Raw genomic sequence first — 25,281 nt, 5'->3', positions numbered from 1 at the left:
GTAGAGCCAGCTAGCTAGTCTAGTGTTGCAGACGGCTGTGTCGTAGAGCCAGCTAGCTAGTCTAGTGTTGCAGACGGCTGTGTCGTAGAGCCAGCTAGCTAGTCTAGTGGTGCAGACGGCTGTGTCGTAGAGCCAGCTAGCTAGTCTAGTGGTGCAGACGGCTGTGTCGTAGAGCCAGCTAGCTAGTCTAGTGGTGCAGACGGCTGTGTCGTAGAGCCAGCTAGCTAGTCTAGTGTTGCAGACGGCTGTGTCGTAGAGCCAGCTAGCTAGTCTAGTGGTGCAGACGGCTGTGTCGTAGAGCCAGCTAGCTAGTCTAGTGTTGCAGACGGCTGTGTCGTAGAGCCAGCTAGCTAGTCTAGTGGTGCAGACGGCTGTGTCGTAGAGCCAGCTAGCTAGTCTAGTGGTGCAGACGGCTGTGTCGTAGAGCCAGCTAGCTAGTCTAGTGGTGCAGACGGCTGTGTCGTAGAGCCAGCTAGCTAGTCTAGTGGTGCAGACGGCTGTGTCGTAGAGCCAGCTAGCTAGTCTAGTGGTGCAGACGGCTGTGTCGTAGAGCCAGCTAGCTAGTCTAGTGGTGCAGACGGCTGTGTCGTAGAGCCAGCTAGCTAGTCTAGTGGTGCAGACGGCTGTGTCGTAGAGCCAGCTAGCTAGTCTAGTGGTGCAGACGGCTGTGTCGTAGAGCCAGCTAGCTAGTCTAGTGGTGCAGACGGCTGTGTCGTAGAGCCAGCTAGCTAGTCTAGTGGTGCAGACGGCTGTGTCGTAGAGCCAGCTAGCTAGTCTAGTGGTGCAGACGGCTGTGTCGTAGAGCCAGCTAGCTAGTCTAGTGGTGCAGACGGCTGTGTCGTAGAGCCAGCTAGCTAGTCTAGTGGTGCAGACGGCTGTGTCGTAGAGCCAGCTAGCTAGTCTAGTGGTGCAGACGGCTGTGTCGTAGAGCCAGCTAGCTAGTCTAGTGGTGCAGACGGCTGTGTCGTAGAGCCAGCTAGCTAGTCTAGTGGTGCAGACGGCTGTGTCGTGGAGCCAGCTAGCTAGTCTAGTGGTGCAGACGGCTGTGTCGTGAGAGCCAGCTAGCTAGTCTAGTGTTGCAGACGGCTGTGTCGTAGAGCCAGCTAGCTAGTCTAGTGGTGCAGACGGCTGTGTCGTAGAGCCAGCTAGCTAGTCTAGTGGTGCAGACGGCTGTGTCGTAGAGCCAGCTAGCTAGTCTAGTGGTGCAGACGGCTGTGTCGTAGAGCCAGCTAGCTAGTCTAGTGGTGCAGACGGCTGTGTCGTAGAGCCAGCTAGCTAGTCTAGTGGTGCAGACGGCTGTGTCGTAGAGCCAGCTAGCTAGTCTAGTGGTGCAGACGGCTGTGTCGTAGAGCCAGCTAGCTAGTCTAGTGGTGCAGACGGCTGTGTCGTAGAGCCAGCTAGCTAGTCTAGTGGTGCAGACGGCTGTGTCGTAGAGCCAGCTAGCTAGTCTAGTGGTGCAGACGGCTGTGTCGTAGAGCCAGCTAGCTAGTCTAGTGGTGCAGACGGCTGTGTCGTGAGAGCCAGCTAGCTAGTCTAGTGGTGCAGACGGCTGTGTCGTAGAGCCAGCTAGCTAGTCTAGTGGTGCAGACGGCTGTGTCGTAGAGCCAGCTAGCTAGTCTAGTGGTGCAGACGGCTGTGTCGTAGAGCCAGCTAGCTAGTCTAGTGGTGCAGACGGCTGTGTCGTAGAGCCAGCTAGCTAGTCTAGTGGTGCAGACGGCTGTGTCGTAGAGCCAGCTAGCTAGTCTAGTGGTGCAGACGGCTGTGTCGTGAGAGCCAGCTAGCTAGTCTAGTGGTGCAGACGGCTGTGTCGTAGAGCCAGCTAGCTAGTCTGAGTGGTGCAGACGGCTGTGTCGTAGAGCCAGCTAGCTAGTCTAGTGGTGCAGACGGCTGTGTCGTAGAGCCAGCTAGCTAGTCTAGTGGTGCAGACGGCTGTGTCGTAGAGCCAGCTAGCTAGTCTAGTGGTGCAGACGGCTGTGTCGTAGAGCCAGCTAGCTAGTCTAGTGGTGCAGACGGCTGTGTCGTAGAGCCAGCTAGCTAGTCTAGTGGTGCAGACGGCTGTCATTCATACATACCTACACACATACATATGCCAGTGGAGGCTGGTGGGAGGCGCTATAGGAGGACCGGCTCATTGTAATAAATGGAACGGAGTCCAACGTGGTTTCCATACGTTTCATGTTTTTGGACCTTTCCAGTCATTTACAATGAGCCTGTCCTCCAGTAGCTCCTCCTACCAGCCTCACACTCTGAGACACACACACAGACGAACTGCCAAGTAAGCTGTTAGCACGTCTTTTCATTTATAGTCAAAACATTCTGTTTATCATTTTTTTTACAAGACCGATCTCTATCTGCACGACATCCTCTCCTGCCAAACGCTCAATGGTCCTTTAAAATGTCATTGGGAAATGTAATCCTAGTCTTTTATTTGTCAAACAAGTTTGTTCTTGTCTTGCATTGTACTTACTGAGAGAGAGGAGAGGGAGGGAGAAAGCGGGGGAGGGAAGGAAGGAGGGAGGCGGTCACAGAGTCACTCTTTAGAAGAACTAACATTTATCCATTCGTATCATAATAAACCTCATGGCCTTCTAAGGTCATTCAGACAGACAGGGACAGACGTTCTGGCTTTATCCCAAATGGTTCCCCATTCCCTATGTAGTGCACTACTTTAGACCCCAGCTCTAGGGGAATACGGTGCCAGTTGGGACATGGTTCAGTTGACATCAGGAGAGATCTAAGTCAGGAGTTGTTCCTCCATCTGTTGATGCTGATAACATTTTAGAGACGTTGTTTTTCACTTCAGCCTTGTCTGGAGGTTGTAGTTCCAGAGATGGACCAATGGACACCCTTCTCTTTCTGTTTTTTCCCCTCTCTCTTTCACTCCCCGTCTTTTATCTCCCTCCCTCCGCTTCTCTCTCTCTCCCTCCCCCTCTCTCTCCTCCCCCTCTCTCTCTCTCCTCCCCCTCTCTCTCTCTCTCCTCCTCCTCCCCCTCTCTCTCTGTCAGATGTGGATGAGTGTGAGCAGGGAGTGTGTGAGGAGTGTGTTAACACGCCCGGTAGTTTCCGGTGTTTCTGTGACGGTCGGCAGGGCAAGAAGTTGAGCCAGGACCTCAGGAGCTGTCAGGTAAAAAGTCCCCACTCACATTATCAAGACCTTACCTGTAGAAAACACCCCCCATTTATTAGTCCGGGATTCAATCAAAGGTTCATTATCGACAAGCAGCACTGCACTCTAGACCAGGGCTGCTCAACCATCTTCCTGGAGATCTACTGTCCTGTAGGTTTTCACTCCGACCCTCTTCCTGGAGATTTACTGTCCTGTAGGTTTTCAGTCCAACCCTCTTCCTGGAGATTTACTGTCCTGTAGGTTTTCAGTCCGACCCTCTTCCTGGAGATCTACTGTCCTGTAGGTTTTCAGTCCAACCCTCTTCCTGGAGATTTACTGTCCTGTAGGTTTTCAGTCCAACCCTCTTCCTGGAGATTTACTGTCCTGTAGGTTTTCAGTCCGACCCTCTTCCTGGAGATCTACTGTCCTGTAGGTTTTCAGTCCGACCCTCTTCCTGGAGATCTACTGTCCTGTAGGTTTTCACTCCGACCCTCTTCCTGGAGATTTACTGTCCTGTAGATTTTCAGTCCGACCCTCTTCCTGGAGATCTACTGTCCTGTAGGTTTTCAGTCCAACCTTAATTTAACACACCTGATTCTACTAATTAGCTATTCAACAAGACCTTAGAAGGATTACTTTATCCTATCCCAGGTATTCCTTAAAGAGGTGGGGTTTCAGGTGTCTCCGGAAGGTGGTGATTGACTCCGCTGTCCTGGCGTCGTGAGGGAGCTTGTTCCACCATTGGGGTGCCAGAGCAGCGAACAGTTTTGACTGGGCTGAGCGGGAACTGTGCTTCCTCAGAGGTAGGGGGGCCAGCAGGCCAGAGGTGGATGAGCGCAGTGCCCTTCTTTGGGTGTAGGGACTGATCAGAGCCTGAAGGTACGGAGGTGCCGTTCCCCTCACAGCTCCGTAGGCAAGCACCATGGTCTTGTAGCGGATGCGAGCTTCAACTGGAAGCCAGTGGAGTGTGCGGAGGAGCGGGGTGACGTGAGAGAACTTGGGAAGGTTGAACACCAGACGGGCTGCGGCGTTCTGGATGAGTTGTAGGGGTTTAATGGCACAGGCAGGGAGCCCAGCCAACAGCGAGTTGCAGTAATCCAGACGGGAGATGACAAGGACAGTAGATCTCCAGGAAGAGGGTTGGACTGAAAACCTACAGGACGGTAGATCTCCAGGAAGAGGGTCGGACTGAAAACCTACAGGACGGTAGATCTCCAGGAAGAGGGTCGGACTGAAAACCTACAGGACGGTAGATCTCCAGGAAGAGGGTCGGACTGAAAACCTACAGGACGGTAGATCTCCAGGAAGAGGGTCGGGCAGCCCTGGTCTAGACAATGGACCTATTAAAAGGTACTTTCCCTTACAATGTGCACCTGATTTGAATCTGTCCTTTAGAAGACATGTCAGATTCCAGTTATCCCTTGTGTGCTGACCCTTAACATATGTAGAGGAATGGCACACAGCTCAGCCCCCCCCCAAAGTGATTCTTACTGTGGGTGCGTTCCTAAAATCACTCTGGAGTGCCAGAGTGCGCTCTGGGCATTCGTATTTTCAGATTATCCGTTCGTAAATTCGGAGTGTTTCGCTCAGAGCGCATACTGGACGCTCTGGCCGAGGAGTAGGGTTGATCTGAGGGTTCTGACCTCAATGGCAGTCAAACACCCAAGCTAACTGGCTAAAGTTGGCTAGCTTGCTAGCTACTTCCAGACACAAATGGGAAAACACCTCACTCTGACCATTTTACTCATCGTAGCAGAGCTGGTCAGGCTGTTTACATGTTATCCAGAGCGTTGGTGACTAACTGTGCTGCTGGCAACAATTTAATGATGTTTTTTTGCTAACATATACTGACACTGGTTATATTCAACGGTGTTGCGCGTTTGTAAATTCCTCAGTTATTCAGCGCTCTGAAATGGGAGTAGATAGCCAGAGTGAATTTACGGCTGCATCACTAGACTCTCTCTCCCCCAACAGGAGATCACTACATGTGTCTCTCTCACCATGAAGAGGAACTCCCGTTCTCTCTACCTGGGGCGGATGTTCAGCGGTGTCCCAGTGGTCAGGCTACGCTTCCGCAGGAGAGTCCAGACTGGGTAGGCCTTACCTTTGACCTCTAACCTTTTAACCTTACCAGTCTCCTGAGGTTTCAACCTCTTTTCCAAGAGAGACCTGGAAAGATGCCAGCAAGGCAAAATCATTTTAAGGGTTCATAGTTATAACCATAGTCTTGTACCATTGTAGAATTATATTACATCCTGTCTTTATCTCTCTCTCCCTCCTCTAGGTTCTCAGCTGAGTTTGACCTCCGTACCTTTGACCCGGAGGGGGTCATCTTCTTCGCTGGTGGTCACCTGAACAGTTCCTGGATTGTTCTGGCAATGCATCATGGGAAACTGGAGCTGCAGCTGAGGTACGGGGCGGTCAGCCGGGTCACCAGCAGCGGGCCCGTCGTCAACGATGGACAGTGGAGAAAGGTCAGAGGTTATTCTGGGGTTTAGGGGGGTGTTTAACTTATGGGTTGGGTCTCAATAGTCTAAAGTGGCATCTCCTCTCCTGAGGGGTCGTTGACTCGTGTGCATCCCAAATGGCCCCCTGTTCCCTATGTAGTGCACTACTTTTTGGAGGAGGTGTTACTGGTGACCTGGTCAGAATGTGTGCACTGTATAGGAAATAGGATATAATTTGGGACTGAGAAACTGTAGGATAAGAACATGTAAAACATTTTTTTTTACAATTTGAGCTCCTGTCTTTTCTGATTGGTCTGTAGATCTCAGTGGAGGAGCAGGGGCGGAGTCTGGTGATAAAGATTGACAGGGAGGCGGTGATGAAGATAGCTGTGAACGGAGATCTGTTCACCCTGAAGAAAGGCATGCATGAACTCAACCTGACTGTAGGGGGCGTCCCTTTCAAAGAGGACAGTCTCATCAACCAGGTTAGGGGGGTGGGGTCTGTTCTCTCTAGAATCTCTGTTCTGGGGAGATGTGTGTGTTGTTTTCTCTGCCTAATGTGTGTGTGTGTGTTCTCCAGGTGAACCCGAGGTTTGATGGCTGTATGCGTGAGTGGCGCTGGTTAACAGGAGAGGATACGTCCATTCAGGAGACCATCAGGTCTAATGACAACATGCAGTGTTTCAGTACAGAAAACCCCGGAACCTATTACCCTGGGACAGGCTTCGCTCTGTTCAACATCACATACGGTGGGTCTGCTGTGTGTGGGATTATGTGTGTGCACGTCTCTATGCATCTTCTGATTTGTATGTATCATTTGCACATTTACCTGTGTGTGTATAACCACATCTCTCTCCCCCAGCAGAGTCCCAGTCTCTGAGTATCCAGCTGACTCTGAGACCAGCCTCCACTGTTGGGGTTCTATTGGCACTCGTTTATCAGGACAGCGTCCCTCTCTCCATCTCTCTGTCCGACTACCACAGAGACAACCAGGAATGGCGGGAGGTGAGATGTTACTTTGGACCGACGCTGTCGGTCTGTCTGGCTGGCTCGCTGTCTGGCTCGCTGTCTGGCTCGCTGTCTGGCTCGCTGTCTGGCTCGGTCCGTATGAATTCATGTTTTGTTTGTCTTGAGTGTGATGTCTCTTTCTCTCTACCCCCCAGTATGTCCTGGTCTCTGTGGGTGATGTGATCGTGGCCAGCGCCCCGGCCTTCCTGTGTGATGCAGAGGTTCATGAGGTTAACGTGACGGTCAGTGGGAACCTGACCATACTAGAGGTGGACGGTCTGCCTGGACAGAGTCACACCACACCTGGACAGGAGACGGTTGACCTCAGCCTGCCTTCAACCACCTTTATAGGAGGGCTCCCCGGTGAGTTGGACGGGTATAGGAGGGCTCCCCGGTGAGTTGGACGGGTATAGGAGGGCTCCCCGGTGAGGTGGACGGGAATAGGAGGGCTCCCCGGTGAGGTGGACGGGTATAGGAGGGCTCCCCGGTGAGGTGGACGGGTATAGGAGGGCTCCCCGGTGAGGTGGACGGGTATAGGAGGGCTCCCCGGTGAGTTGGACGGGTATAGGAGGGCTCCCCGGTGAGGTGGACGGGTATAGGAGGGCTCCCCGGTGAGTTGGACGGGTATAGGAGGGCTCCCCGTGAGGTGGACGGGTATAGGAGGGCTCCCCGGTGAGGTGGACGGGTATAGGAGGGCTCCCCGGTGAGGTGGACGGGTATAGGAGGGCTCCCCGGTGAGGTGGACGGGTATAGGAGGGCTCCCCGGTGAGGTGGACGGGTATAGGAGGGCTCCCCGGTGAGGTGGACGGGTATAGGAGGGCTCCCGGTGAGGTGGACGGGTATAGGAGGGCTCCCCGGTGAGGTAGACGGGAATAGGAGGGCTCCCCGGTGAGGTGGACGGGAATAGGAGGGCTCCCCGGTGAGGTGGACGGGAATAGGAGGGCTCCCCGGTGAGGTAGACGGGAATAGGAGGGCTCCCCGGTGAGGTGGACGGGAATAGGAGGGCTCCCCGGTGAGGTAGACGGGTATAGGAGGGCTCCCCGGTGAGGTAGACGGGTATAGGAGGGCTCCCCGGTGAGGTAGACGGGTATAGGAGGGCTCCCCGGTGAGGTAGACGGGTATAGGAGGGCTCCCCGGTGAGGTAGACGGGTATAGGAGGGCTCCCCGGTGAGGTAGACGGGAATAGGCAGAGAGAGACATGCAACAACACACTCATCACTACTGTACTCTAGACAAACACCCAGTTACAAACAAAGAGCCTCACTGACACACACAGTTTCGCCATTACCATTAACCACTTCAACTGATGTCATTAATTTCACCCCTGTACCAGACGTGCCCCTGGTGTCGACCCTGGTGTCGTCTTTCTACCGCGGCTGCATGGAGGTGACGATCAACGGCCTGGCTCTGGACCTGGACGAGGCCATCCACAAACACAACGACATCCGCTCCCACTCCTGCCCTCTGCTGGGGGGGACCTTGTGACCGCTGCAGTCCCCTTCAGCCCCGTCCTCACTGGAGTCGGGGGAAGTTGCCCCTAGACACTGATCTTGGGTCAGTTTGATATTTTCCCCAACAAATGGTTAGGTTTAGGGGGAGTGGAAGCTGATCCTAGATCTGTAGCAAGGGGAAACTTCACCCCGTCCACTACAGTCCACCATAACCCACAAGGCCTTAACCTAAGCAAGGAATGCGTCCCAAATAGCACTCTATTCCCTATATGACCCCTATGGGTTCTGGTCAAAACTAGTGCACTATTTAGGGAATAGGGTGCCATTTGGGATGTACCCAGAAGCTGGCCGAGTGGCCAACCCTTCTCCTGGCCAACCCTTCTCCTGGCCAACCCTTCTCCTGACCACCCTTCTCCTGGCCTACTCTTCTCCTGGACTACCCTCAGTCATTCTGCTCTCAGCGTGATCGAATGTAGGAGCAGCACTCTCACATCTGAGGTTGCTGGTTGCAGGTGCGTAGGAAAATTCAGTGATATCTTGAAAACAAAAATCTAATATCTCACGCTGCTCTTGCCAGTATCTTTTAGTGTAATAAGCTTATATATCGGGCTCATGGCCATCGTCAGAGCTAACGGTGATCAAACTGGATCCAGAAGTGGAATAGCTGGCAGTACTCCAGAAGAGGTTTGGTAAACTGACCCAGTCCCTTGTGGAATAAAACCTATAAGGTGTGTGGGGGTGTATTCAGTAGCACAAGGCTTTGTTATTGTAAAACTTGCACACCATCGCAGGTAAAAATGGACTGAGTTTAATAAAAACATCTGTTTGGTGCTTTCCAACTTAATGCAAACTTAGTCTACCTGCAATTTAGCTCTGCACACTGCCTACAGATTACAGCATAGGGCTAGGCCTTCTTAATATGACCCCCTTAAAAAACCTTTCTTACCCTCCAAACCATGCTTCTAGTCCTCTACAGTTACATCCACTCACCCTCAGCCAATGAAACACTCCATACTGTCCCCCTTTCACATGCCCCTCCCTCCTTCCCTCAGTATCAGCACACGCCAGGAAAACACTAAGCCAATCAGATGAGGCTAATTAACATGCAGTAACCAATCAGACACACAGGGGAGGGCATCGAGCACTGCTTCACCACACTGAGCTACTGAGAGAATAAGAGTGTAAGCGCTGTAATATACTGTATGTGTAAATAATGTGACTAAATGCTTTTTAGAAAAAATACAAAAGGAACAAAAAAAACGACCTCAACGCATTGAGATAATCATCCAAAACAGTTTCACTTCTCTAAAGAATGTCAGAAAAACAAAGAACATCTTTCATTAGGCCAAAAAGGGCTGCAGTATTTCCTCCTCTGGGATCTAGAGTTTCTGCTGAATTTCACAATGGAGCGGTCGTTGGAGGTTTTCTCTTCTGTGTTGTGTGTTATTATACTATAGGTTTGTTTGGCTGGTGATTTGTTCACCTGTCTTTTAGTCTTTACATCCCTGATCACATCAATTCAGTCTGTTTGAAAACTTAATAAAGATGATGGCATGGAGTTTTAAAACTGGTTGTGGAGAGATTGTTTTTAGTATTTTTTTTTCATTGTACTGCTCATTATGTCTTTGTTGCAAATGGGACCCTATTCCCTATGTAGTGCACTAGTTTTGAACAGGGCCCTGGTCATCAGAGCTGAACACTGCAACTACATCACATGACCACTAGGTGGAACCAGAAGCGTAATAACAAATCGCATGGTTCAGTTGAGTATTTTAATCATGTAAAACATTTTAATACCGGGATCCCACCACAGTGAGAGAAGTTGGTTCACATTTCAAACATTTGGTTCTACTCTCAATTTATGTTCCAGTTAATCATTGACCCAAGCCCTTCCTACTCTCTGACCCAAGCCCTTCCTACTCTCTGACCCAAGCCCTTCCTACTCTCTGACCCAAGCCCTTCCTACTCTCTGACCCAAGCCCTTCCTTCTCTCTGACCCAAGCCCTTCCTTCTCTCTACAGTAGTGTTTATATAACTCTCTAATATCTATTTTAGTATCAGTCAAAAGTTGACACACCTACTCATTCTATTTTTTTTTTCTTCCTATTTTCTACATTGTAGAATAATAGTGAACACATCAAAACTATGAAATAACATATGGAATCATGAAGTATCCAAAAAAGTTAAAGAAATCCAAATATATGAGGTTCTTCAAAGTAGCCTCACTTTTGGCATTCTCTCAACCAGCTTCATGAGGTAGTCACCTGGAATGCATTTCAATTAACAGCTGTGCCATAAGTTAATTTGTGTAATTTCTTTCCCTCTTAATGTGTTTGTGACAAGGTAGGGGTGGTATACAGAAGATAAAAGACTGAGTCCATGTTATGGCAAGAACAGCTCAAATAAGCAGAGAAACGACAGTCCATTACTTTAAGACATGAAGGTCAGTCAGTACGGAACATATCAAGAACTTTGACAGTTTCTTCAAGTGCAGTCGTAAAAACTGTCAAGCACTATGATGAAACTGGCTCTCATCAGGACCGCCATAGGAAAGGAAGACCCAGACTTACCTCTGCTGCAGAGGATAAGTTCATTAGAGTTACCAGCCTCAGAAATTGCAGCCCAAATAAATGCTTCACAGAGTTCAAGTAACAGACACATCTCAACATCAACTATTCCGAGGAGGCAGGCCTTCATCAAATTTTATTGGTCACATTCAGATGTTAATGCGAGTGTAGCAAAATGCTTGCGCTTCTAGTTCCGACAGTGCAGTAATATCTAACAAATTCACAACGACTGCCTTACACACAAATGTAAAGGGATTAATAAATATATGGATGAGCGATGGCCGTGCGCCATAGGCAAGATGCAGTAGATGGTATAGAATACAGTATATACATATGAGTAATCGAGGATATGTAGACATTATTACAGTGGTGTTATTTAAAGTGACTAGTGATACCTTTATTACATCCATTTATGAAATGTATTAAAGTGGCCAGAGATTTGAGTCTGTTTGTTGGCAGCAGCCACTCTGTTAGTGATGCTGTTTAACAGTCTGATGGCCTTGAGATAGATGTTTTTCAGTCTCTCGGTCCCAGCTTTGATGCACCTGTACTGACCTCGCCTTCTGGATGATAGCGGGGTGAACAGGCAGTGGCTCGGGTGGTTGTTGTCCTTGATGATCTTTCTGGCCTTCCTGTGACATCGGGTGGTGTGGTGTCCTGGAGGGCAGGTAGTTTGCCCCCGGTGATGCGTTGTGCAGACCGCACTACCCTCTGGAGAGCATTACGGTTGTGGGCGGAGCAGTTGCCGTACCAGGCGGTGATACAGCTCGACAGGATGCTTTCGAGTGTGCATCTGTAAAAGTTTGTGAGGGTTTTAAGTGACAAGCCAAATTTCTTCAGCCTCCTGAGGTTGAAGAGGCGCTGTTGTGCCTTCTTCACCACACTGTCTGTGGGTGGACCATTTCAGTTTGTCTGTGATGTGTACGCCGAGGAACTTAAAATGTTCCACCTTCTCCACTACTGTCCCGTCAATGTAGACAGGGGGCTGCCCTCTGCTGTTTCCTGAAGTCCACGATCATCTCCTTTTGTTTTGTTGACGTTGAGTGAGAGGTTGTTTTCCTGATACCACACTCCGAGGGCCCTCACCTCCTCCCTGTAGGCTGTCTCGTCGTTGTTGGTAATCAAGCCTACCACTGTAGTGTCGCCTGCAAACTTGATGATTGAGTTGGAGGCGTGCACCCTTGTGGGGCCCCAGTGTTGAGGATCAGCGGGGTGGAGGTGTTGTTTCCTACCCTCACCACCTGGGGGCGGCCCGTCAGAAAGTCCAGGACCCAGTTACACAGGGGGTCGAGACCCAGGGTCTCAAGCTTAATGACGAGTTTGGAGGGTACTATGCAGAGCTGTAGTCAATGAACAGCATTCTTACATAGCTATTCCTCTTGTCCAGATGGGATAGACAGTCTGTGGACCTATTGGGGCGGTAAGAAAATTGGAGTGGGTCTAGGGTATCAGGTAGGGTGGAGGTGATATGATCCTTGACTAGTCTCTCAAAGCACTTCATGATGACAGAAGTGAGTGCTTCGGGACGGTAGTCATTTAGTTGAGTTACCTTAGCTTTCTTGGGAACAGGAACAATGGTGGCCATCTTGAAGCATGTGGGCACTGCAGACTGGGATAGGGATTGAATATGTCCGCAAACACATCAGCCAGCTGGTCTGCGCATGCTCTAGGGACGCGGCTAGGGATGCCGTCTGGGCCGGCAGCCTTAACACGTTTAATGTTTTACTCATGTTGGCCACGGTGAAGGAGAGCCCACAGACTTTGATAGCGGGCGTGTCAGTGGCACTGTATTGTCCTCAAAGCGAGCAAAGAAGTTTAGTTTATCTGGAAGCAAGACATCGGTGTCTGCGACGGGGCTGGTTTTCTTTTTGTAATCCGTGATTAACTGTAGACCCTGCCACATACGTCTCGTGTTTGAGCCGTTGAATTGCGACTCTACTTTGTCTCTATACTGACGCTTTGCTTGTTTGATTGCCTTGCGGAGGAAATAGCTAAACTGTTTGTATTCGATTATGTTTCCAGTTGCCTTGCCATGATTAAAAGCGGTTGTTCGCGCTTTGTTTTGCACGAATGCTGCCATCAATCCACGGTTTCTGGTTAGGGAAGGTTTTAATAGTCACAGTAGGTACAACATCACCGATGCACTTGCTAATAAACTCACTCACCGAGTCAGCGTATACATCAATATTATTGTCTGAGGCTACCCGGAACTTGATCGAAGCAATCTTGAAGCATGGAATCTGATTGGTCAGACCAGCATTGGATAGACCTGAGCACGGGCGTTTCCTGTTTTAGTTTCTGTCTATAGGCTGAGAGCAACAAAATTGAGTCATGGTCAGATTTGCTGAAGGGAGGGCGGGGGAGGGCTTTGTATGCATCGTGGAAGTTAGGGTAGCAATTGTCCAGAATGCTACCAGCCGGTGTCACGCATTCAATATGCTGATAGAATTTAGGGAGCCTTGTGGCATCATGGTCAAATTGCTACAAAGAAACCAATACTAAAGGACACCAATAAGAAGAAGAGACTTGCTTGGGCCAAGACACACGAGCAATGTATATTAGACCGGTGGAAATCTGTCCTTTGGTCTGATGAGTGAAAATGTTCGATTTTTGGTTCCAACTGCTGTGTCTTTGTGAGACACAGAGTAGGTGAACGGATGATCTCCGCATTTGTGGTTCCCACCGTGAAGCATGGAGGAGGAGGTGTGATGGTGTGGGGGTGCTTTGCCGGTGAACTGTCTGTGATTTATTTAGAATTCAAGGCACACTTAACCAGCATGGCTACCACAGCATTCTGCAGCGATACGCCATCCCATCTGGTTTGCGCTTAATGGGACCATCATTTGTTTTTCAACAGGACAATGACCCAACACACCTCCAGGCTGTGTAAGGGCTATTTGACCAAGAAGGAAAGTGATGGAGTGCTGCATCAGATGATCTGGCCTCCACAATCACCCGACCTCAACCCAATTGAGATGGTTTGGGATGAGTTGGACCACAGTGTGAGGGAAAAGCAGCCAACAAGTGCTCAGCATATGTGGGAACTCTTTCAAGACTGTTGGAGTATTCCAGGTGAAGCTGGTTGAGAGAATACCAAGCGTGTGCAAAGCTGTCTTGGCAAAGGGTGGCTACTTTGAAGAATCTAAACTATATTTAGATTTGTTTAACACTTTTTTGGTTACTACATGATTACATATGCGTTATTTCATAGTTTTGATTACTTCACTATTATTCTACAATGTAGAAAATAATAGAAAATTAAGAAAAACCCAGGAATGAGTAGGTGTGTCCAAACTTTTGACTGGTACTGTATATGCACTTTATAAACTATATATGAAGATATAACAAGACTGATAATAACCATCATAGGAGATACAGTATGTCTATCAGTTACTGGGATCACCAGTCTGGTTGTATATTATAACATAGGAGATACAGTATGTCTATCAGTTACTGGGATCATCAGTCTGGTGGTATATTATAACATAGGAGATACAGTATGTCTATCAGTTACTGGGATCACCAGTCTGGTGGTATATTATAACATAGGAGATACAGTATGTCTATCAGTTACTGGGATCACCAGTCTGGTGGTATATTATAACATAGGAGATACAGTATGTCTATCAGTTACTGGGATCACCAGTCTGGTGGTATATTATAACATAGGAGATACAGTATGTCTATCAGTTACTGGGATCACCAGTCTGGTGGTATATTATAACATAGGAGATACAGTATGTCTATCAGTTACTGGGATCACCAGTCTGGTGGTATATTATAACATAGGAGATACAGTATGTCTATCAGTTACTGGGATCACCAGTCTGGTGGTATATTATAACATAGGAGATACAGTATGTCTATCAGTTACTGGGATCATCAGTCTGGTGGTATATTATAACATAGGAGATACAGTATGTCTCAGTTACTGGGATCATCAGTTTGGTGGTATATTATAACATAGGAGATACAGTATGTCTATCAGTTACTGGGATCACCAGTCTGGTGGTATATTATAACATAGGAGATACAGTATGTCTATCAGTTACTGGGATCACCAGTCTGGTGGTATATTATAACATAGGAGATACAGTATGTCTATCAGTTACTGGGATCATCAGTCTGGTGGTATATTATAACATAGGAGATACAGTATGTCTATCAGTTACTGGGATCACCAGTCTGGTGGTATATTATAACATAGGAGATACAGTATGTCTATCAGTTACTGGGATCATCAGTCTGGTTGTATATTATAACATAGGAGATACAGTATGTCTATCAGTTACTGGGATCACCAGTCTGGTGGTATATTATAACATAGGAGATACAGTATGTCTATCAGTTACTGGGATCATCAGTCTGGTGGTATATTATAACATAGGAGATACAGTATGTCTATCAGTTACTGGGATCACCAGTCTGGTGGTATATTATAACATAGGAGATACAGTATGTCTATCAGTTACTGGGATCACCAGTCTGGTTGTATATTATAACATAGGAGATACAGTATGTCTATCAGTTACTGGGATCACCAGTCTGGTGGTATATTATAACATAGGAGATACAGTATGTCTATCAGTTACTGGGATCATCAGTCTGGTGGTATATTATAACATAGGAGATACAGTATGTCTATCAGTTACTGGGATCATCAGTCTGGTGGTATATTATAACATAGGAGATACAGTATGTAGTTAGAAGACTCTAAAAGCTACTGATTCAGTTTAATAATTGCACATGATGGTTTGATAAATAGTGTCTACAGTCAGCCTGGAAGTCTAGAGACAGAAACTGTTGAAAGGTAAATATATATATGATATCCACGATAAAGGCAATAGGTCAATAAATTATTATTAGAACAATGTTATAAGCATTTCAATATTGCTATTAACAGATTGATAAATAACATGCCAAAATACCAAAGTCAACATCATAGCCACGCAGTAGGGCATTTAAAACATGTTCAAACCTGCAGGGGTAGTTGGGGTCTAACCTACAGGGACAGAGTGGGGTAGTTGGGGTCTAACCTACAGGGACAGAGTGGGGTAGTTGGGGTCTAACCTACAGGGACAGAGTGGGGTAGTTGGGGGTCTAACCTACAGGGACAGAGTGGGGTAGTTGGGGTCTAACCTGCAGGGACAGAGTGGGGTAGTTGGGGGTCTAACCTACAGGGACAGAGTGGGGTAGTTGGGGGTCTAACCTACAGGGACAGAGTGGGGTAGTTGGGGTCTAACCTACAGGGACAGAGTGGGGTAGTTGGGGGTCTAACCTACAGGGACAGAGTGGGGTAGTTGGGGGTCTAACCTACAGGGACAGAGTGGGGTAGTTGGGGGTCTAACCTACAGGGACAGAGTGGGGTAGTTGGGGTCTAACCTGCAGGGGCAGAGTGGGGTAGTTGGGGTCTAACCTACAGGGACAGAGTGAGGTAGTTGGGGGTCTAACCTACAGGGACAGAGTGGGGTAGTTGGGGTCTAACCTACAGGGGCAGAGTGGGGTAGTTGGGGTCTAACCTACAGGGGACAGAGTGGGGTAGTTGGGGGTCTAACCTACAGGGGCAGAGTGGGGTAGTTGGGGGTCTAACCTACAGGGGACAGAGTGGGGTAGTTGGGGTCTAACCTACAGGGGCAGAGTGGGGTAGTTGGGGTCTAACCTACAGGGGCAGAGTGGGGTAGTTGGGGTCTAACCTGCAGGGGCAGAGTGGGGTAGTTGGGGTCTAACCTACAGGGGCAGAGTGGGGTAGTTGGGGTCTAACCTACAGGGGCAGAGTGGGGTAGTTGGGGTCTAACCTACAGGGGACAGAGTGGGGTAGTTGGGGTCTAACCTGCAGGGGACAGAGTGGGGTAGTTGGGGTCTAACCTACAGGGGCAGAGTGGGGTAGTTGGGGTCTAACCTACAGGGGCAGAGTGGGGTAGTTGGGGTCTAACCTACAGGGGCAGAGTGGGGTAGTTGGGGTCTAACCTACAGGGGCAGAGTGGGGTAGTTGGGGTCTAACCTACAGGGGCAGAGTGGGGTAGTTGGGGTCTAACCTACAGGGGCAGAGTGGGGTAGTTGGGGTCTAACCTACAGGGGCAGAGTGGGGTAGTTGGGGTCTAACCTGCAGGGGCAGAGTGGGGTAGTTGGGGTCTAACCTACAGGGGCAGAGTGGGGTAGTTGGGGTCTAACCTACAGGGACAGAGTGGGGTAGTTGGGGTCTAACCTACAGGGGCAGAGTGGGGTAGTTGGGGTCTAACCTGCACTACATTAATAGATGATTATTAAAGTCCAGAAGCCTTCTCTCTGCCATGGCTTATCTGTCTTTAAGGTGTCTTCTGCTACATTCTCTGGCCTGGTCCAAAAACACGCCCTAGCCCCTTATCTCCTAGCCCCTTATCTCCTAGCCCATAATCTCTTAGTCCTTTCTAGTTCTTACCTCGTTGTTGTGTGGAGTTTTGTAGGAATCTGATAGCAGGGTAAGAAGCAATGATTGGAAGGGTAAATGGAAGCCATATCTGATTGATTGGAAGGGTATATAGAAGCCATATCTGATTGATTGGAAGGGTATATAGAAGCCATATCTGATTGATTGGAAGGGTATATAGAAGCCATATCTGATTGATTGGAAGGGTATATAGAAGCCATATCTGATTGATTGGAAGGGTATATAGAAGTCATATCTGATTGATTGGAAGGGTATATAGAAGCCATATCTGATTGATTGGAAGGGTATATAGAAGCCATATCTGATTGATTGGAAGGGTATATAGAAGTCATATCTGATTGATTGGAAGGGTGTATATAGAAGCCATATCTGATTGATTGGAAGGGAATATAGAAGCCATATCTGATTGATTGGAAGGGTATATAGAAGCCATATCTGATTGATTGGAAGGGTATATAGAAGCCATATCTGATTGATTGGAAGGGTATATAGAAGCCATATCTGATTGATTGGAAGGGTAAATAGAAGCCATATCTGATTGATTGGAAGGGTAAATAGAAGCCATATCTGATTGATTGGAAGGGTAAATAGAAGCCATATCTGATGGATTGGAAGGGTATATGGAAGCCATATCTGATTGATTGGAAGGGTATATGGAAGCCATCACACCAGCTGGTTCCTCCAGGTCTGTGCTGACTGCTAACCAGGTGAGAGAGGCTGTTTCTGGACCTCTTCCCATTGATTTATCCTCAATAAATGTTGTTCAATTGGTAGTATGCAAGTTTGTCTTCTTCAAATGCCTCTAATCTAATTGCAACAGTCAAAGTAATCAGATTACATTACTGAGTTTGAGTAATCCAATAATTACAATTTTGGGCAGGTACATTTTAAAAGAAACCTACCCAACCCTGCGTGTGCTACATTCTCTGGCCTAGTCCAGAAACAAGACCTAGTCCCTTATCCTAGTCCCTTGTCTCCTAGCCCAATGTATCCTAGTCCCTTTTCCCCTAGCCCCATGTCTCCTAGTCCCTTATCCTAGTCCCTTGTCTCCTAGCCCCATGTCTCCTAGTCCCTTTTATTCCCTAACTCGTCGTTGTTGTGTGCAGATCTAAATGAATCACATAGCTGGGTGTAAGAAGCAATTATTGGAAGGATATTGTTATATGGAAGCCACGTGATTGATTGGAAGGATATATTTGTTATATGGAAGCCATATCTGATTGATTGAAAGGATATATGGAAGCTGTCACACCTAGCTGATTCCTTCATGTCTGTGCTGACCAGGTGACAGAGGCTAAGGGTTGTTTCTGGACATAAGCCTCTCTTACCCTGGCCTAAAGGTCAAAGGCTAAAGGTCAGGTTGGCATTCAGCATGCATAAGGAGGGGGCTTCTCGAAGCCGGAGGGCCCGTAGACGGGGCCAGGGTAGAGGGCAGGGGCGTTGGGCGTTAGCATGTAACCCTGACCAGGGTCCTGGGAGCCAGTCTGGAAGGTGGGCTGGCTGGGGGCCTGGGAGGAAGGCTGGCTCTGGCTCTCCTCTGATGGAGAGGAGGGGGTTAGGGTCATCTCCAGGCTGGGCTGGGGGGTGGAGGGGGCCTGGTAACTGCTGTGGTGCTGAGAAAGACGGGGAGAGGGAGAAGAGGAGCAAAGAGAGAGACAACAGAGAAGAGACATTCATATCACTGGATGACGAGAAGCTTTGGAAATACTATTGTAGTTGGGGGTCTAACCTGCAGGGGCAGAGTGGGGTAGTTGGGGTCTAACCTACAGGGGCAGACTGGGGTAGTTGGGGTCTAACCTACAGGGACAGAGTGGGGTAGTTGGGGTCTAACCTGCAGGGACAGAGTGGGGTAGTTGGGGTCTAACCTGCAGGGACAGAGTGGGGTAGTTTGGGTCTAACCTACAGGGGCAGAGTGGGGTAGTTGGGGGTCTAACCTGCAGGGGCAGAGTGGGGTAGTTGGGGTCTAACCTGCAGGGGCAGAGTGGGGTAGTTGGGGTCTAACCTACAGGGACAGAGTGGGGTAGTTGGGGTCTAACCTACAGGGGCAGAGTGGGGTAGTTGGGGTCTAACCTGCAGGGGCAGAGTGGGGTAGTTGGGGTCTAACCTGCAGGGGCAGAGTGGGGTAGTTGGGGTCTAACCTGCAGGGGCAGAGTGGGGTAGTTGGGGTCTAACCTACAGGGGCAGAGTGGGGTAGTTGGGGTCTAACCTGCAGGGGCAGAGTGGGGTAGTTGGGGTCTAACCTGCAGGGGCAGAGTGGGGTAGTTGGGGTCTAACCTGCAGGGGCAGAGTGGGGTAGTTGGGGTCTAACCTGCAGGGGCAGAGTGGGGTAGTTGGGGTCTAACCTACAGGGGCAGAGTGGGGTAGTTGGGGTCTAACCTGCAGGGGCAGAGTGGGGTAGTTGGGGTCTAACCTGCAGGGGCAGAGTGGGGTAGTTGGGGTCTAACCTGCAGGGGCAGAGTGGGGTAGTTGGGGTCTAACCTGCAGGGGCAGAGTGGGGTAGTTGGGGTCTAACCTACAGGGACAGAGTGAGGTAGTTGGGGGTCTAACCTACAGGGACAGAGTGGGGTAGTTGGGGGTCTAACCTACAGGGGCAGAGTGGGGTAGTTGGGGGTCTAACCTACAGGGACAGAGTGGGGTAGTTGGGGGTCTAACCTACAGGGACAGAGTGGGGTAGTTGGGGGTCTAACCTACAGGGACAGAGTGGGGTAGTTGGGGTCTAACCTACAGGGGCAGAGTGGGGTAGTTGGGGTCTAACCTGCATGGGCAAAGCGGGGTAGTTGGGGTAGGCAGGCAGGGCCTGTCCGTTGGGGCAGAAGCCAGCGTAGGTCACCACGTGCTGGGTGGGGTTATACATGATGTGGGGAGGTGGGGCAGGACTGGGGGACATCTGGGGAGCAGGAGCCTGAGATGGAGGGAGACAGAAGGAGGAAGGGGGGAGGGAGGGGAGAGAAGGGGGGAAGGGAGGGGAGAGAAGGGGGGAAGGGAGAGGAATAAATATAGTTAGTGTACACAATAACAAATGAAATAGCTACCTAACAGACGTGTGTGTGTGTGTGTGTGTGTGCCCACCAGGTCCTTGTAAGCCCCCAGTATTGCAGCTGTGATGATTCCCAGGAACAGGCCCATTATGTTGAGCACCACACAGACCCACAGCAGACGATGGAGATGGACCACATCCCAGCAGCTACTCACCCCCGTGAACTCATAGTACTGGGTATGGTAGTCTGGACTGGAGGAGAGAGAGGAGACAGAGTGAACTCATAGTACTGGGTATGGTAGTCTGGACTGGAGGAGAGAGAGGAGACAGAGTGAACTCATAGTACTGGGTATGGTAGTCTGGACTGGAGGAGAGAGAGGAGACAGAGTGAACTCATAGTACTGGGTATGGTAGTCTGGACTGGAGGAGAGAGAGGAGACAGAGTGAACTCATAGTACTGGGTATGGTAGTCTGGACTGGAGGAGAGAGAGGAGACAGAGTGAACTCATAGTACTGGGTATGGTAGTCTGGACTGGAGGAGAGAGAGGAGACAGAGTGAACTCATAGTACTGGGTATGGTAGTCTGGACTGGAGGAGAGAGAGGAGACAGAGTGAACTCATAGTACTGGGTATGGTAGTCTGGACTGGAGGAGAGAGAGGAGACAACAGACAGTCACACACACACCTCCGCGCTTGAACGCAAACACATGAACACACACACACACACACACACACACAGGTGTTTTTCCTTACCTCTCACAGTTGTACAGGTCACAGCAGTAGCAGGTGTTGCTCTTCATTCTCACTTTACACTCACTGTTGAATGAGCTGCACATCACCTGCAGGCAGACAGGCAGACAGGCAGCACAGACGACAAAGAGACAGACAGCACAGACGGCACAGACGGCACAGACAGACACAGCACAGACAGACACAGCACAGACAGACACAGCACAGACAGACACAGCACAGACAGACACAGCACAGACAGACACAGCACAGACAGACACAGCACAGACAGGCACAGACGACAAAGAGACATTGCTATGGCTGCAAATAACATAATATGTAACTGTCAGTAGATGGTGCCAGAGAGCCCAAGAAAAGCCCCATCCAGCCAACCTGCAGGTAACCTGTAAAACGGCAATAACCCCTAACTATGTATTATCTCAGACTCTAAAGCTAGATCTACCCCCCATAACCCCTAACTATGTATTATCTCAGACTCTAAAGCTAGATCTACCCCCCATAACCCCTATGTATTATCTCAGACTCTAAAGCTAGATCTACCCCCCCATAACCATGTATTATCTCAGACTCTAAAGCTAGACCTACCCCCCATAACCCCTATGTATTATCTCAGACTCTAAAGCTAGATCTACCCCCCATAACCCCTAACTATGTATTATCTCAGACTCTAAAGCTAGATCTACCCCCCATAACCCCTAACTATGTATTATCTCAGACTCTAAAGCTAGATCTACCCCCATAACCCCTAACTATGTATTATCTCAGACTCTAAAGCTAGATCACCCCCCATAACCCCTAACTATGTATTATCTCAGACTCTAAAGCTAGATCTACCCCCCATAACCCCTATGTATTATCTCAGACTCTAAAGCTAGATCCCCCCATAACCCCTAACTATGTATTATCTCAGACTCTAAAGCTAGATCTACCCCCATAACCCCTAACTATGTATTATCTCAGACTCTAAAGCTAGATCTACCCCCATAACCCCTAACTATGTATTATCTCAGACTCTAAAGCTAGATCTACCCCCATAACCCCTAACTATGTATTATCTCAGACTCTAAAGCTAGATCTACCCCCATAACCCCTAACTATGTATTATCTCAGACTCTAAAGCTAGATATAACCCCTAACTATGTATTATCTCAGACTCTAAAGCTAGATCTACCCCCCTAACCCCTAACTATGTATTATCTCAGACTCTAAAGCTAGATATAACCCCTATGTATTATCTCAGACTCTAAAGCTAGATCTACCCCCATAACCCCTAACTATGTATTATCTCAGACTCTAAAGCTAGATCTACCCCCCTAACCCCTAACTATGTATTATCTCAGACTCTAAAGCTAGATATAACCCCTATGTATTATCTCAGACTCTAAAGCTAGATCTACCCCCATAACCCCTAACTATGTATTATCTCAGACTCTAAAGCTAGATCTACCCCCCTAACCCCTAACTATGTATTATCTCAGACTCTAAAGCTAGATCTACCCCCGTAACCCCTATGTATTATCTCAGACTCTAAAGCTAGATCTACCCCCATAACCCCTAACTATGTATTATCTCAGACTCTAAAGCTAGATCTACCCCCCATTACCCCTAACTATGTATTATCTCAGACTCTAAAGCTAGATCTACCCCAAGTATGTATTATCTCAGATTCTAAAGCTAGATCTACCCCCCATAACCCCTAACTATGTATTATCTCAGACTCTAAAGCTAGATCTACCCCCTGTCGTGTCTTTGGCATCATTAAAACTGAAGACTTATTTATCAAATAACTCTCTGTAATTATTATTAGGCGATTAAACTGATTAATCATGTAACTGTAATTAACTAGGTAGTCGGGGCACCAAGGAAAATATTCACATTACAAAGTTATAATTTTCCTAATATAACTTTCAGATATTTTAATATCTGATCAATTAGTCTTCGAATTAATGAATTATTATTTACCTCACGTTAGTCTCATTCCAAACGTCGTAAATTGTTGGTTATCTGCACGAACCCAGTCTTCACTGAGTCATCCATACATCAATTGTCTTAAAATCATTTATTTACTAACTAGGTAATTCACAGAAATGCATAACAAACAGTAGATATGGTTACAAGGAAATGATAGGAGAATGTGCCCTAGTGGGCTAAACCGGCATGGCGGCTTGTTAGACAAAAGGGGAGTGGGGGGTCAGCTGAGGAGACACTACAGTTGAATATTATAACAATTGAAATGCTAACCCTTTGCACATGAACGCTCACTCATTTGGGAACAATTGCAATCAATATATATATTTACGCTCAGTGTGTCGTCGGGATCTCTGTTGAAAAGTTTGTTTCTGTGGAGAGTCTGTCCGCCCTCTCTCTCTCTCTGTCGTGGTTAGAATGGATAGTTCAGAGTGACATTCATTCATATCGTTATAGAATAGGTGTTTCGGCAGTTGTCGGTCTTCGCGTTCAATGATACCGAATTCCTAGCTGCAGACTAGTATTTAATATCAAAGACTTGTTATTATTCTGTCGGTATCGATAGTCTAAGAGTTTAACCACGTGGTATGGTTAAAAGTTCAGCAAGAGAAATACATGGTCTGCAACCTTTAGCCATCTCGTAATCGAGGTAAGCTTGGTCTCCACTCAAACCTTGGCCCTCTCGTTATCGAGGTAAGCTGGTCACCTCTCAAACCTTGGCCCTCTCGTTATCGAGGTAAGCTGGTCTGGTGATAGAAAACCTAGGTGGGGGTTTTATTCAGGACATAGAAAAAGGCTGTCTCATGACGCCAGGTCCTGTCTGTGCCCCTGGGGGTGTGCCAATGACTTAGTGAAACTTTAAACAGAAATACAATTCTCTCACATTAACATCATTACATAGCATCCCATCATCTCACAAATAGCTTCATCCTTATTCATTCATTTTATACAACCATTAGATGTAAGTCTCTTCTATAAACATGGTTATGGTAATGTGGCGGTATTGTCTCTCATGAGTTTCACAAAATTGTACCAAACGAACCAGTTCGTAGCTGGATTCTTCACCGATCTTTTATACCTTCTCCAGAACATAAATGTCGTTCGGTTCTCCAGTTCTGTGAGGTGGAAGAAATTCCTTTGTTCTCTCTATGAAACTCACTCTCTCTATATACTGTGGCCATGAGGAGAGGATCTCCTCCAGGAATTTACGACCTCTCTTACAGAGCCTGGTGAAAGGGGCTATAGAGAGGGAGATTGTGCTCGCTGTACCCAAAGAGGGCAACGTCATGACACCCCCCACAACTATGTATTATCTCAGACTATAAAGCTAGATCTACCCCCCCATAACCCCTAACTATGTATTATCTCAGACTCTAAAGCTAGATCTACCCCAAGTATGTATTATCTCAGATTCTAAAGCTAGATCTAGCCCCATAACCCCTAACTATGTATTATCTCAGACTCTAAAGCTAGATCTACCCCCCCCCCATAACCCCTAACTATGTATTATCTCAGACTCTAAAGATAGATCTACGTCCCCCCCTCCACTATTAACGGAATAGGGTGTTATTTCAGACACAGGCTCAATCTCCATTGTAACACTGAACCCGCTGTACTGAGTGGGAAGGGAAAGATCCGCCCCCACGACTTTTACTAACTCTGTAAAGACTTCATCTAGCTTTAATGAATTCTGAAAGCCATAAGCAAGTCATTCAACCATTTTCACACACAGTATACTTAGGAAGGATGTGTGTGCGTGGTGGGGGGTGGAGGTGTGTGTGTGTGTGTGGAAGAGGTGTGTGTGGTGGGGGTGTGTGTGTGTGTGGTGGGTGTGTGTGTGTGCTCTGATTCACCTCAGTATAATAGTTGTCGTAGGCGTACCCTGATCCACTGGCGTAGAACTCACACCTGTCCTCCAGCAGTGGCCTCCTGTCCTGAGAGAGGAAACAGAGAGGAGATTCAAGTTGAAACTGACAGCATTTTAACAACAAGAAATCTTATTAAAATGTGTTCATATATACAGCCCCGGGAAGAACATGAATCATTTTCTGACAAGCGAGCCATTAGATATGGTTATTTTGACGTTTTCATAAATTCTTGGAATGTTTGGGAATTACGTAGAGTAAGGCATATGTGAAAATTCTATAGCAATATATAGTGGGAAAATGGCTGTGCGTTTGGACAATTAATAGACACTGCAGTAAATAAAACCTAATAAAGGACCGGAGTCTACGCAGACTGGTCGATGCACTATAGCCAATCAGAGCTACAGTAGTCATACTACAGTGGGCCTTTAGTTTCTGTGTCGGGGGCTAGGATCAGTCTGTTATATCCTCATTTAGTCGCCTTTCTTTCCAGTTCTCTGCTGCCAATGACTGGGGTGCAAAAGGAGCAGAATGAACTGCAAAAATCTCTGAAGCTGGAGATTCCCATCTCCCTCACTAGCTTTAAGCACCAGCTGTCAGAGCAGCTCACAGATCACTGCACCTGTACACAGCCCATCTGTATACAGCCCATCTATCTATCTACCTCATCCCCATACTGTATTTATTTATTTATTCTGCTCCTTTTGCACCCCAG

At 48.1% G+C, this 25,281-nt stretch overlaps 2 protein-coding genes across 3 annotated transcripts in view; one reads left to right on the top strand and one right to left on the bottom strand.

Moving 5' to 3' along the window:
• The window catches only part of LOC106574798 (growth arrest-specific protein 6), a 41,026-nt gene extending 31,447 nt beyond the window's left edge, over nucleotides 1-9,579 (top strand). The window contains exons 8-15 of one of the 2 annotated variants that reach the window (XM_045699585.1): nucleotides 3,006-3,124; nucleotides 5,081-5,199; nucleotides 5,391-5,580; nucleotides 5,874-6,038; nucleotides 6,134-6,302; nucleotides 6,416-6,558; nucleotides 6,717-6,924; nucleotides 7,895-9,579. In XM_045699585.1, the coding sequence (XP_045555541.1) occupies nucleotides 3,006-3,124; nucleotides 5,081-5,199; nucleotides 5,391-5,580; nucleotides 5,874-6,038; nucleotides 6,134-6,302; nucleotides 6,416-6,558; nucleotides 6,717-6,924; nucleotides 7,895-8,046 (1,265 nt within the window). In that variant the 3' untranslated portion in view covers nucleotides 8,047-9,579. The remainder of the gene's footprint in view (nucleotides 1-3,005; nucleotides 3,125-5,080; nucleotides 5,200-5,390; nucleotides 5,581-5,873; nucleotides 6,039-6,133; nucleotides 6,303-6,415; nucleotides 6,559-6,716; nucleotides 6,925-7,894) is intronic. The other variant, XM_045699587.1, reaches the window with a different exon arrangement.
• An 8,794-nt stretch (nucleotides 9,580-18,373) lies between these two features.
• Nucleotides 18,374-24,980, bottom strand: LOC106595074 (transmembrane protein 255B). Its single transcript, XM_045698619.1, has 6 exons — nucleotides 24,972-24,980; nucleotides 24,555-24,635; nucleotides 20,737-20,822; nucleotides 20,076-20,235; nucleotides 19,762-19,908; nucleotides 18,374-18,619 (listed from the first exon to the last, which is right to left on the bottom strand). The coding sequence occupies exons 1-6, from the start codon at nucleotides 24,978-24,980 to the stop codon at nucleotides 18,374-18,376; spliced, it is 729 nt and encodes a 242-aa protein (XP_045554575.1).
• Nucleotides 24,981-25,281: the final 301 nt, after the last annotated feature.

Source organism: Salmo salar, chromosome ssa17 (assembly GCF_905237065.1).
Source record: "Salmo salar chromosome ssa17, Ssal_v3.1, whole genome shotgun sequence".
In the NCBI taxonomy this organism is placed as follows: domain Eukaryota; kingdom Metazoa; phylum Chordata; class Actinopteri; order Salmoniformes; family Salmonidae; genus Salmo; species Salmo salar.
Note: the sequence above shows the minus strand (reverse complement) of the source record. Positions and strands in the feature narration are given on the sequence as shown.